Source organism: Pituophis catenifer, unplaced genomic scaffold, assembly GCF_029215685.1.
Source record: "Pituophis catenifer annectens isolate HBS135680 unplaced genomic scaffold, rPitCat1.0.hap2 SCAF_17, whole genome shotgun sequence".
In the NCBI taxonomy this organism is placed as follows: Eukaryota; Metazoa; Chordata; class Lepidosauria; order Squamata; family Colubridae; genus Pituophis; species Pituophis catenifer.
Window position 1 is genome coordinate 3,625,001 of NW_027256897.1, and position 11,745 is coordinate 3,636,745.

At 46.0% G+C, this 11,745-nt stretch overlaps 1 protein-coding gene across 1 annotated transcript in view; it reads right to left on the reverse strand.

The window, feature by feature from the left end:
• CEL (carboxyl ester lipase) overlaps positions 1-10,896 on the reverse strand; it is an 11,626-nt gene extending 730 nt beyond the window's left edge. The window contains exons 1-10 of the mRNA XM_070955636.1: positions 10,767-10,896; positions 9,925-10,075; positions 8,652-8,774; positions 7,493-7,690; positions 6,606-6,736; positions 5,873-5,980; positions 3,787-3,904; positions 2,940-3,126; positions 1,847-2,050; positions 751-948 (exon numbers count right to left, since the gene is read on the reverse strand). Of these exons, the coding sequence (XP_070811737.1) occupies positions 751-948; positions 1,847-2,050; positions 2,940-3,126; positions 3,787-3,904; positions 5,873-5,980; positions 6,606-6,736; positions 7,493-7,690; positions 8,652-8,774; positions 9,925-10,075; positions 10,767-10,832 (1,484 nt within the window). The 5' untranslated portion in view covers positions 10,833-10,896. The remainder of the gene's footprint in view (positions 1-750; positions 949-1,846; positions 2,051-2,939; positions 3,127-3,786; positions 3,905-5,872; positions 5,981-6,605; positions 6,737-7,492; positions 7,691-8,651; positions 8,775-9,924; positions 10,076-10,766) is intronic.
• Positions 10,897-11,745: the final 849 nt, after the last annotated feature.

Below are 11,745 nucleotides of genomic sequence, written 5' to 3' on the forward strand. Positions count from 1 at the left end.
TATCTATTTTTCCATCTTTCTCTCTCTTTCTATCATCTATCTTTATCCATCTATTAATCTATTTTTCCATCTTTCTCTCTCTCTCTCTATCATCTATCTTTATCCATCTATTCATCTATCTTTTTATTTTTCCATCTTTCTATCTATCATCTATTCATCTATCTTTCTATTTTTCCATCTTTCTATCTCTCTCTCTCATCTAACTTTATCCATCTATTCGTCTTATCTTTCCATTTTTCCATCTTTCTATCTTATCTATCATCTATCTATCTCTATCTATCATCTATCTTTATCCATCTATTATCTATCAATCTATTTTGATCTTTTTCTATCTTATCTTTCTATCTATCCATATCTTCTCTATACTTTTATCTTTATCTTCTCTGTCTATTTATCTCTATTTCTTTCTTTCTGTCTGTCTTTCTGTCTGTCTATCTTTCTCTATATCTTGATCTTCCTTTTCTTCCTTCTCTCTCTCTCTCTGTTTCTCTGTCTCTTTCTCTCTTTATATGTTTATCTTCTATATTTTTATCTTTTCTGTCTACGTCTGTCTGTATATCTATCTCTATCTATCTATCTATCTATCATCATCCATCATGTATTATATTTAAGAACTACAATAAAGCCTTAAAAAATTATGTAGCACTTAAAAGAGGAACATTAAAAATGGTTTAAAAGGCAGAGCGAAGGGTTCCAGAGCCCTAACCAGCCCCTTGGCCGTGTGCTCTACTCTGAACCCCAAATTCTCACCCAGTTCTGGCGAAGTTGGTCCAATAAGCAATCATGGCTTCGGAGAGCTTCCTGTGCCGAGCCTTGTAACCCAAAGGCGTAGCAAACGGTTTGCCGAAGACGTACTGAATCTCATCGGCGTGATCCGCCCCTACCCAACTGGGATAGACGGGCATTCGCGAGGCCTCGGAGAAGAGATAGCTGTAGGTCTTGGCAGTTCTGGAATGAGCAAAGCAGAAAGTTGGATGGTAAGATAAATAAGAACGATGACAGCTAGTCCTCGACTTACGCCCACAATGGAGCCCAACGTTTCCGTTGTTAAGCGAGGCATTCGTTGAGTTTTGCTCCATTCTGACGACTGTTCTTGCCCCAGTTGTTAACGTGAATCACTAAGCTAATTAAGCTAATCACATGCTTATTAAGTAAATTTGGCTATCCCAATGACTTTGCTTATCAGAAGGTCGCAAAAGGGGGACACTGCGACGGTCATAAATATGAGTCAGTTGCCAAGCATCTGGATGTTGATCATGTGATCATGGGGATGCTGCAACGGTCGTAAGTGTGAAAAACGGTCCTCAGTCACTTTTTTCAGCGCCGTTGTAACTTTGAACGGTCACTAAACCAACTGTTGTAAATCGAAGATTTCCTGTCAGCGATGGAACGGTTCCCATCGCCGGAGGTTTTCAAGAAAAGATTGGACAACCGTTTTTCCAGAATGATATAGGGTCTCAAGGGAGTGGTGCGGTGGCCTAGAGGTGACAGTCTCGCCTCACAATCAGGAGGCTGTGAGTTCGAACCTAGGTAGAGGCAGTTATTTCTCTCTGTGGGCACGATGAGAATGTATCTGCTGAACAAAACTCCGCACTGGTGACAGGAAGGGCAGTGGGCCAGTAAAAAACACTCTGCTAGCTCCATTCAGTTGCCCAGACTCCACCCCTCCCGCAAGGGATTATGGGGACATTAAAAGATGATGATATAGGGTGGTTTGCTTGAGCAGGGGGTTGGACTAGAAGACTTCCAAGGTCCCTTCTGGACCTGTGATTCTATGAGAGACCCAGCCGTCGGCAAGACATGCCCCACACGAACGAGGGACCCCTCCGAATCCTTCCTCACTCACTTGGCGTTTTCTTGATGCAGCTGAAGGGCTTGCTGGGTAGGAACCAGGAAGATATAATCCGTCTCCAGATCCACCACTGTCCTCTTCATGACTTCTTGGTCTTCCGTGTTGCTCCACATCTGTGTGTACACGGCGTAGGCCGCGTCGGCTCCTGCAGGGCCCTTCTCTACCGTCAGTCCCTGAATTAATCGGTAGATGTTTTGTCTAAAAGAAAAAAAAAGAAAGGATCCATCATCACATTTATCTATCCCGTTTTAGGAACAATTGTTCCGACGGTCAGGAAATTCCTCCTTAGTTCTAGGTTGCTTCTCTCCTTGGTTAGTTTCCATCTGTTGCTTCTTGTCCTGCCTTCAGGGGCTTTGGAGAATACGTCCCAAGATCCTATCCCCGTGATGGCGAAAGGAAAGGAAAGGAAAGGAAAGGAAAGGAAAGGAAAGGAAAGGAGGAAAGAAATGAAAGGAAGGAAAGGAAAGGAAAGAAAAGAGGGAAAGGATAGGATAGGAAAGAAAGGAAAGGAAAGGAAGAAGGGAAAGGGAAGGAAAGGAAAGGAAAGAAAAAAGGAAAGAGGGAAAGGGAAGGAAAGGAAAGGAGGAAAGGAAAGGAGAGGAAAGGAGGAAAGAAATGAAAGGAAGGAAAGGAAAGGAAAGGGAAAAGATAGGATAGGAAAGAAAGGAAAGGGAAGGAAAGAAAAGGAAAGGAATGGAAAGGAAAGGAGGAAAGGAAAGAAAAGAAAAAAAAGAAAAGGAAAGGAAAGGGAAGGAAAGGAAAGGAAAGGAGGGAAGGAAAGGAAAGGAAAGGAGGAAAGGAAAGAAAAAAGAAAAGAGGGAAAGGGAAGGAAAGAAAAAAGAGGGAAAGGAAAGGAAAGGAAAGGGCAATAGCAATAGCCCTTAGACTTATACACCACTTCACAGTGCTTTTACAGCCCTCTCTAAGCCTCTTGCCCCCCCAACAATCTGGGTCCTCATTTTGGTCCTCAATCTGGGTCCACCTCGGAAGGATGGAAGGCTGAGTCTACCTTGACCCTGGTGAGATTCGAACTGCCGATCTCCCCTCCCCCCAGTGCCCCACCATCTATTGGCCTGCCCTCCTTACGGGGGTGATCTTCGCTAGGGGACGGTTGATGGCCGGCAGGTCAATGCCGGCGAAGAAATGCCCGTCCATATCGTTGACTCCGATGAGGTAGTCCACATCCGCCGTGTTGGCAAAGAGGTTCTTCGGGTCATCAGGGATGAAGTCTCCATCCACCACCGGGGTGAAAGCTAGATAATGGACCAAGGGGTCTGCAGGGGAAGAAGACAGACAGCAAATTCCCATCAGTCCTAAACATCCTTTCCTTTCCTTTCCTTTCCTTCTTTCCTTTCCTTTCCTTTCCTTTCCTTTCCTTTCCTTCCCTTCCCTTCCCTTCCCTTCCCTTCCCTTCCCTTCCCTTCCCTTCCCCTTCCTTCCTTCCTTCCTTCCTTCCTTCCTTCCTTCCTTCCTTCCTTCCTTCCTTCCTTCCTTCCTTGGTGTGCAGTGGTTAAAATGCAGTATTGCAGGCTAATTCTGCCAAGTTCAAATCTCATCAGGCTCAAGGTTGACTCAGCCTTTGCTCCTTCCGAGGTGGGTAAAACGAGGACCAAAATTGTTGGGGGTGAGAGACCAACTCTGTAATCCGCTTAGAGAGTGCTGGAAAGCACCGTGAAGCGGTATATAAGTCTAAGGGCCGTGGCCTATTGCTAAATCTGTGGCTGTAGATCGGAGCTCTTCAACTTGGCCAACGTTAAGACTTGTGGACTTCAACTCCCAGAATTTCCCAGCTCGTGGAGCACTGTGGAGCCCTCCTTTCAACCTTGAGCTACAAATATTCTCCTTTATTGGAAGCTCAACTCTTCCTTTGGGTCGGCTTACGAAACTCTTCCCACCCACGCCCAACCCCGGCACTCTTCCCCACTCCGTCTTACAGCGCAGGTTGGTGACTTCCATATGGTAAGCGAGGGTCAGCGCCTTCGGATCGGTAACTCGGAGGCAGTTGGCCAGGACGGTTGTGTTGTCTGTCCGACAGCCCACTTTATGCGCAATCTGGAAAGGCGGAATCTGTATTTATTCGGCTGCCAGAGAGACTGATGTTCACAGGCAGTCCTCGACTTACAACGGTTCGTTTAGTGACCGAAGTTACGACGGCACCGGGGGTGGGAAAAAAGGGGAGACTTGGGAACCTTAGCATCCCCATTCAAAAATCGATCAAAAAACAATTCAGATAAACGACTCACATTTATGACGGTTTGCAGTGTCCCCTGGGGGGGAGAGGGGATGTCACGCGATCCCCTTTACGACCGTGTGGCTAACTTAACAACGGCAGGGGATTCCCTTAACAACGGTGGCGGGAAAGGTCGTAAAATGGGGGCACACTTCACTTAACCGTCTCACGTAGCGACCGAAATGTTGAGCTCAATTAGGGTCGTAAATTGAGGATGCCCTGTAAACATCTTGCAAAGGAAATGGAACTGGAGCTGATTGTTTCTTTTTTTTTCCCTCCCCAGCTAGATGGAATTAAAAAAGTCCAGGGAAATGATGAAAAATCAAATTTAATAACCTATTAAACAGAGGAGTAAGCATAAAACTAAAGTTACAATTGGATTAGCTCTGCAAGGGAAGAGTCCGTTTTCAGAGTCCTGCTAAAAGCAGGCAGGACTATGACCAACTGAATCCTATGGGGAGGAGCTATTCTGTAGGGCAGGGCAGTGGTGGAATTCAAATTTTTTTACTACCGGTTCTGTGGGCGTGGCTTGGTGGGTGTGGTGAGGGTTGGTGGGCGTGGCAGGGGAAGGATACTGCAAAATCTCCATTCCCACCTCACTCCAGGAGAAGGATACTGAAAAATCCCCATTCCCACCTCACTCCAGGGGAAGGATACTGAAAAATCCCCATTCCCATCCCACTCCAGGGGAAGGATACTGTGAAATCCCCATTCCCACCTCACTCCAGGGGAAGGATACTGTGAAATCTCCATTCCCATCCCACTCCAGGGGAAGGATACTGCAAAATCCCCATTCCCTTCCCACTCCTGGGGGAAAGATACTGCAAAATCTCCATTCCCACTCCACTCTGGGGCCAGTTAAAGGTGGTATTTGCCAGTTCTCCGAACTACTCAAAATTTCCGCTACCGGTTCTCCAGAACCTGCTGAATTTCACCCCTGGGGCAGGGGCTGAAACAGAGAACATCTGGGTCCCATAAACTGACCCTCTTTAATTGATGGGGCTCAAAACATGTCCGATCTCTTTTAGGGCAGTCAGAGGTTAACTGGGGATGTTCCTCAATTCCTTCAGGACCTTTGCATGAAGGTCTTTATAGGTGACCTTGAAGCACATTCAGATGTCTACTGAAAACCAGTGGAACTCACACAGTAGCAGTGTCAGGTGAGTGTACTCCGAACTAGTTGTGCTGCTGTGTTATGGACCAGAGGTGGCTTCTAGGTGAATTTCAAGAGCAGCTCAAGGTGTCGGGTGTATTGTAACAGTCCAGATTACACCGAGTAGGGCCTCCTGGTCCAGGAACGAATGCAAGATGTACTAGGACAAAGATCTTCCAAGTCACGCCTCCAATCTGCTATTCTATCAGGATCTGGGAATCTAGGAGGACCTCAAATTGTGCGCCGACTCCATCAAGGGACTGTCCAACCCTATCCAGGACTAACTATGGAAGATCTCCAGAGCTAGGTGGCCCCACAATCCATAACCATCTGAATGACTCCATTTGGAGAGAGAGATTTCAAGGGGCAGGAGCCACTCTTGACTTGAGGAACATCTCAGTCTTCATCTCTAATGGGCCAATGGTGGTCTCTAGGACCAGTCTTTGAAGATCCCACGGGGAACAGCTGTTCCACTCCCGCCTTCTAGCTTCCCCAATCCACTTTTACAAGGGGAACATGGACAGAATCTTAGGAAAACCCCACTGAACTTCCACCAGCATCTCAGGTGGGTTCAGAGCCAGGCTTGGACGCAATATAGAAGGAGGGAATCTCCAATAATGTGTAGGTTCTGCTTTACCTTGATAGCCCAGTATAGGGGGTCTTTCTGGATGGCCCAAGGGCATAGACCGACTCCACTCTGGCTGATGGCCCGTTTCATCAAACCTTTGCTGTACGGTGACAGGGTCTACAGGCAGGAAAGAGAGAAAGCTTTGGAACTCTACGATTTCAATTTTAGTAGAGCTGGAATTCCTAGGAAACGAATTCCAAACAAATCTGGTTGAGAAGGCTGGAGACATAAACCTAACTAGGAGAATATTTGTAGCTCAGGGTTGAAATGAGGGGTCTTTGGTGCTGTCTGAGCTTGGTGATTTTTCTTGCACTAGCACTGATGTTGTTACCTAATTGGGTCATGAAATGTCAGCAAGAAAAACACCAAGCTCAGAGTTTCTATACATAGATAGAAAGTCCCACTCCCTTTTAACTTTGATGAAGTTATCTAATTGGGTCATGAAACATCTGCAAGAAAACCAAGCTCAGATAATTTGGAATTAACCTAGTTCCAAAGGAGTCTACTAGCTGGGTTGACATAGGAGGCAACACAAAATTAGGATCATGCAAATGGTGGTTTGCTTTGAGGAGGTTTAGCAGGCCATGGGAAGGCTAGTGACAATGAAGCAAGCATCTTTTTGATGTCTTAAAAGGTGGTCCTATTTGCCTTGGGTCTGCCGCCAAGAATTCACCCCACATTTTCAAAAGAGTCCTTAGAAACACCCGCTACTGGGCAGCCGAGAGTCTTCCAACATCCTCACCTGTAAGGAGACGCTGACAGCGCCAGCAGATTCCCCGAAGATGGTGATGTTGTCGGGGTCTCCTCCGAAATTTTTGATGTTTCTCTTGACCCAAGCGATAGCCATGTGTTGATCTTTGAGGCCATAATTACCTAGAAGAAGAAGAGGAGGAGGAGGAGGAGGAGGAGGAGGAGGAGGAGGAGGAGAGAACATGAGGAAGAAGAGGAGGAGGAGGAGAGGAAGAGGAAGATGAGGAGGAGAAGAAGGAGGAGGAGGGGGAGGGAGGAAGGGGAGAAGAAGAAGGAGAAGAGGAGGAGGAGAACATGAAGAAGAAGAGGAGGAAGAGGAAGAAAAGAAGAAGAGGGGGAGGAGGGGGAGAAGAAGGAGGAGAAGGAGAAGAAGAGGAGGAGAAGAGGAAGAAGAAGAGGAGGAGGAGAAGGAAGAGAAGAAGGAGAAGAAGAAGAGGAGAGGAAGAAGAAGAAGAAGAAAACATGAAGCATTAAGCAACCACTGTTCTCTCTCTCTTATGAAATTATTCATGCTTTATTATTAATCCAAGAAAGGTAGTGGTGAAAGCACCAGGCTAGAAACCAGGAGACTGGAAGTTCTAGTCCTACCTTAGGCATGGAAACTGGGTGGCTTTGGGCCAGTCCCTCTCTCAATTAAGGAGCGGGCAAAGGCCAGCTCTTCCTAAAAATCTACCACCACCACCGCCCCCAAAACTGCAGGAATTTTTCTATGTCATTTGTTCAGGAGTCAGGATGGATCGATGGACAAATAAATGGAAACCTTGCTACTAAAAGCCACGAATTAAAAGTAACTGAAAACTAAAACAACGATGCGCAATCGTAAGATCTTCGTCTGACGACGGACGGAGAAGAGCAAAATTCTCCAAGAGCTGAACTTACCTGGAAGAGCTGCGTCTCCAGTACTTAGGAAACCCAACGGGCCAAGCCGGTAATTGAAGGTCACCACGATCACCTTCCCGCGGCTGGCAATTTCCTCCCCGTCGTACAAATAATTATTCAGGAAGTTGGCCCCCTGTCCACCTCCCCAGACGAAGGCCCCGCCGTAAATCCAGACCATCACCGGCAAGTTGGTGGAAACTGAAGCACAGGGAGAGATGGCAATGCAAAGAAAAACATGAAGCGGACAAGAAACAAGTTTCGACTCCGCCTTGAATGAGAATGTCCAGATCAATCAATCAATCAGAATATAGATTCAAGGGACCTTGGAGGTCTTCTAGTCCAACCCCATATATCAGATCAAGCAGGTTCTGACCAGTTCTGGAGAACCGGTAGTGGAAATTTTGAGTAGTTCGGAGAACCGGTAGTAAAAATTCTGACTGGCCCTGCCTCCCATCTATTCTCTGCCTCCCGAGTCCCAGCTGATCCGGAGGAAATGGAGATTTTGCAGTATCCTTCCTCTGGACTGGGGTGGGAATGGAGATTTTACAGTATCCTTCCCCTGCCACGCCCACCAAGCCATCCTACGCCCACCAAGCCACGCCCACAGAACCGGTAGTAAAAAAATTTTGGAACCCACCACTGAGATCAACCTGCTGAACTTCAGCAGACCAAGAAATGCAGTTGGCTACTTGAAAAAGCTAACCACGGATCTTCAAATGTTGACTGGAGGCCATGTCAAGTAAGCTTTATCTCATTGGGTATCACATCTGATGCAGGGGTGAAAATCCAGCAGGTTCTGACAGGTTCCGGAGAACCGGCAGCGGAAATTTTGAGTAGTTCGGAGAACCAGCAAATACCACCTCTGGCTGGCCCCAGAGTGGGAAGGGAATGGGGATTTTACAGTATCCTTCCCCTGGAGTGGGGAGGAAATGGGAATTTTGCAATATCCTTCCCTTGCCACGCCCACCCAGCCACGCCCACAGAACCAGTAGTAAAAAAAATTTGGATTTCACCACTGAGCTCCAGGCATAGTCTGGGTTTCCAAAACAAAGAGTTCGACACTTCCTTGGTTAACTCGTTTCCTGGAAAGGCAGCAACCGAATAAGGAGTAAAAAAAATAAAAACGACGGGCGAATTCTACGTTCGAGCGTAACCTTACCCTGTTTCTTCCCTTGAGGGACCCAGATGTTTAGATACAGGCAATCTTCAGAGCCGCGCACCTCTTTCTGGGTGAGAGTAGATTGCATGCAACGTTTTTGATATTTGTTAGCCTGAAGCGTGCCTGAGGAACAAAAAATGCCACAGGATTGGTTGTGTTATCACTTAAGGCAAAGTGGGCAATCTCAAAAGTCCGATCTATAACCACCTCCCACGTCAACACAGTTTTTAGAGCCATCAAATTAGGTGGAGGAGGTCTCTACTCGTATTTTTAATTCCTGGATACCAATGCAGACAGAATAACAGAGTTATACTTCTGGAGGCAGGTCGTTCCACTGGTTAATTGTTCTCACTGTCAGGAAATTTCTTAGTTCTAAGTTGCTTCTCTCCTTGATTAGTTTCCACCCGTTGCTTCTTGTCCTGCCTTCGGGTGCTTTGGAGAATAGCTTGACTCCCTCTTCTTTGGGGCAGCCCCTGAGATATTGGAAGACTGCCTTCATGTCTCCCCTAGTCCTTCTTTTCATTAAACTAGACATACCCAGTTCCTGCAACCGTTCCTCGTATGTTTTAGCCTCCAGTCCCCTGATCATCTTGGTTGCTCTTCTCTGCACTCTTTCTAGACGAGTCTCAACATCTTTTTTTATAATATGGTGACCAATATCCCAAGTCTGGTCTTACCAAGGCTTTATAAAGCAGTATTAACACTTCACCTGATCTTGATTCTATCCTTCTTGTTAATGCAGCCTGGGATTGCATTGGCTCCTATTTTAAGTGATTGTCTGCTAGGGCTCCGAGATCCCTCTTGGAGTTGCTCCTATGGAGTCCCACTTATATTTAGACCCTATTGTTGACATGCAATGACCTAGTCCTAATCCTAATTCCAGAGGACAGAAGGAAACGCAGAATGATTTTTCAAATCCACACTTTCGGAATAGATCCACACACACCCTTTCCACAACTTTCTAGTCCTTAAGGATGCAAAAGGAGATTTAAAAGTGTGTCTCTCCTTTTGCCCCGTTCCTCAAATTTACCAACCCTGGAAGCTCCCTCCTCCCCCACAACCTGGATGAAGGATGCCAAATCACCCACCCAAATGTAGGTTTGTAGAACATCCAGACATTCATCAAAACGGAACAGACACCTAAACCGTTTAGGGGTCAAGGAAGAAATTTCAGTCTTTTTATTCAAGACGCCCCAAGTGATTTCCTACAGTAAACTTGTTATCGGTTTAAAAACAGAAGTTAATTCAATTTAAGGCGTCTTTTCCATCTTACCTGGCCAGCCGGGGTGAGGCTGGGGGTCTTCTAAGGTCTTGGTGGGGGCACCAAAAGGGATTCCTTTGAAGGTATCCATATAATCTCCAAAAAGGCCCAGTTTTTTGTTGACGCCTTCCACAAACCCACCTTCGGTGTATACGATGCCCAGCTACACTCGTGCCACAAAAGGGAAGAAGCGTGTGTTAATTCTTCCATCAAGAAAGACTAAACAGAACAGAATAACTGAGTTGGTAGAGTGTAGAGTAGAGTAGAATAGAATAGAATAGAACTAGGATAGAGGAGAGCAGAGCAAAGTAGAGTGTAGAGTCGAGTCGAGTCGAGTCGAGTCGAGTCGAGTCGAGTCGAGTAGAGTAGAGTAGAGTAGAGTAGAATAGAATAGAATAGAATAGAATAGAATAGAATAGAATAGAATAGAATAGAATAGAATAGAAATTAGGATTGGAATAGAAATTAGGAATGGAATAGAATAGAATAGAATAGAATAGAATAGAATAGAATAGAATAGAATAGAATAGAATAGAACTAGGAGAGAGGAGAGCAGAGCAACGTAGTGTAGTGTAGTGTAGAGTAGAGTAGAGTAGAGTAGAGTAGAGTAGAGTAGAGTAGAGTAGAGTAGAGTAGAATAGAATAGAATAGAATAGAATAGAATAGCAGAGTTGGAAGGGACTTTGGAGGTCTTCTAGTCCAACCCCCTGCTTAGGCAAGAAACCCTACACCACTTCAGACAAATGGTTGTCCAATTTCTTCTTAAAAAACTTCCAATGGTGGTGAACTGTTGGTGAAATGAACTGTTGTAAGTCAAGGACTACCTCTACATCCCTTAGTTAGCTGAAAGTTACCTTGGCGGCTCCTGCTGCCTCCAGGCAGAAGAGGACAGCAAAGCCCAGAACGGCCCAGCGATCCATGGTGACATCCGATTGGGCCGCTACGTTCCAAGACGGATGGCTTTATAGCTCAGGTTCAGCCCAATATCTACGGCAACCCAAGGGCATCGCAGCCCCAGCTGAAAAACTGCTGGACTGGTTTCCTTGCCACCTGCCAAGTTTTGCAGGGAAATATCCAAGATAAATCCAGCAAGCGGGGAAAAAAACTTATCTTCCCCTTTGAGGTGCAGCTGGTGCTTTCACACGGTTCGGCCCTCAGCCCTGACAAATAACAAACAAAACTCTCACTTGGAGACCGAGGATAAGATTAGAAGAACTAGGATAATGGATAATGGACACCTAACATCAGAAACGCCATCAAAAAAGCACAACAAAGAATGTTCTTTCTGCGCCAACTCAGGAAGCTCAAACTGCCCAAGGAGCTGCTGATCCAGTTCTACAGAGGAACGATTGAGTCTGTCATCTGCACCTCCATCACTGTCTGGTTTGGTTCTGCAACCCAACAAGACAGACACAGACTTCGGAGGATAATGAGAATTGCAGAAAAAACCATGGCTACCCACCTGCCTTCCATGGAGGACCTGTATACTGCACGAGTCAAAAAGAGGGCTGGGAAAATATCTAGACCCCTCGCATCCTGGACATAAACTGTCTCAACTCCTACCCTCAAAACGACGCTATAGAGCACTGAACACCAGAACAACTAGACACAAGGACAGTTTTTCCCCGAACGCCATCACTCTGCTCAACAAATAATTCCCTCAACACTGTCAAACTATTTACTAAGTCTGCATTACTATTAGTCTTCTCATCGTTCCTGTCACCCATCTCCTCCCACTTATGACAGTATGACTGTAACCTTGTTGCTGGTATCCTTAAGATTTATATTGATTGTTTCCTAGTATGACTCGATTGCTTATTTGTACCCTATGAC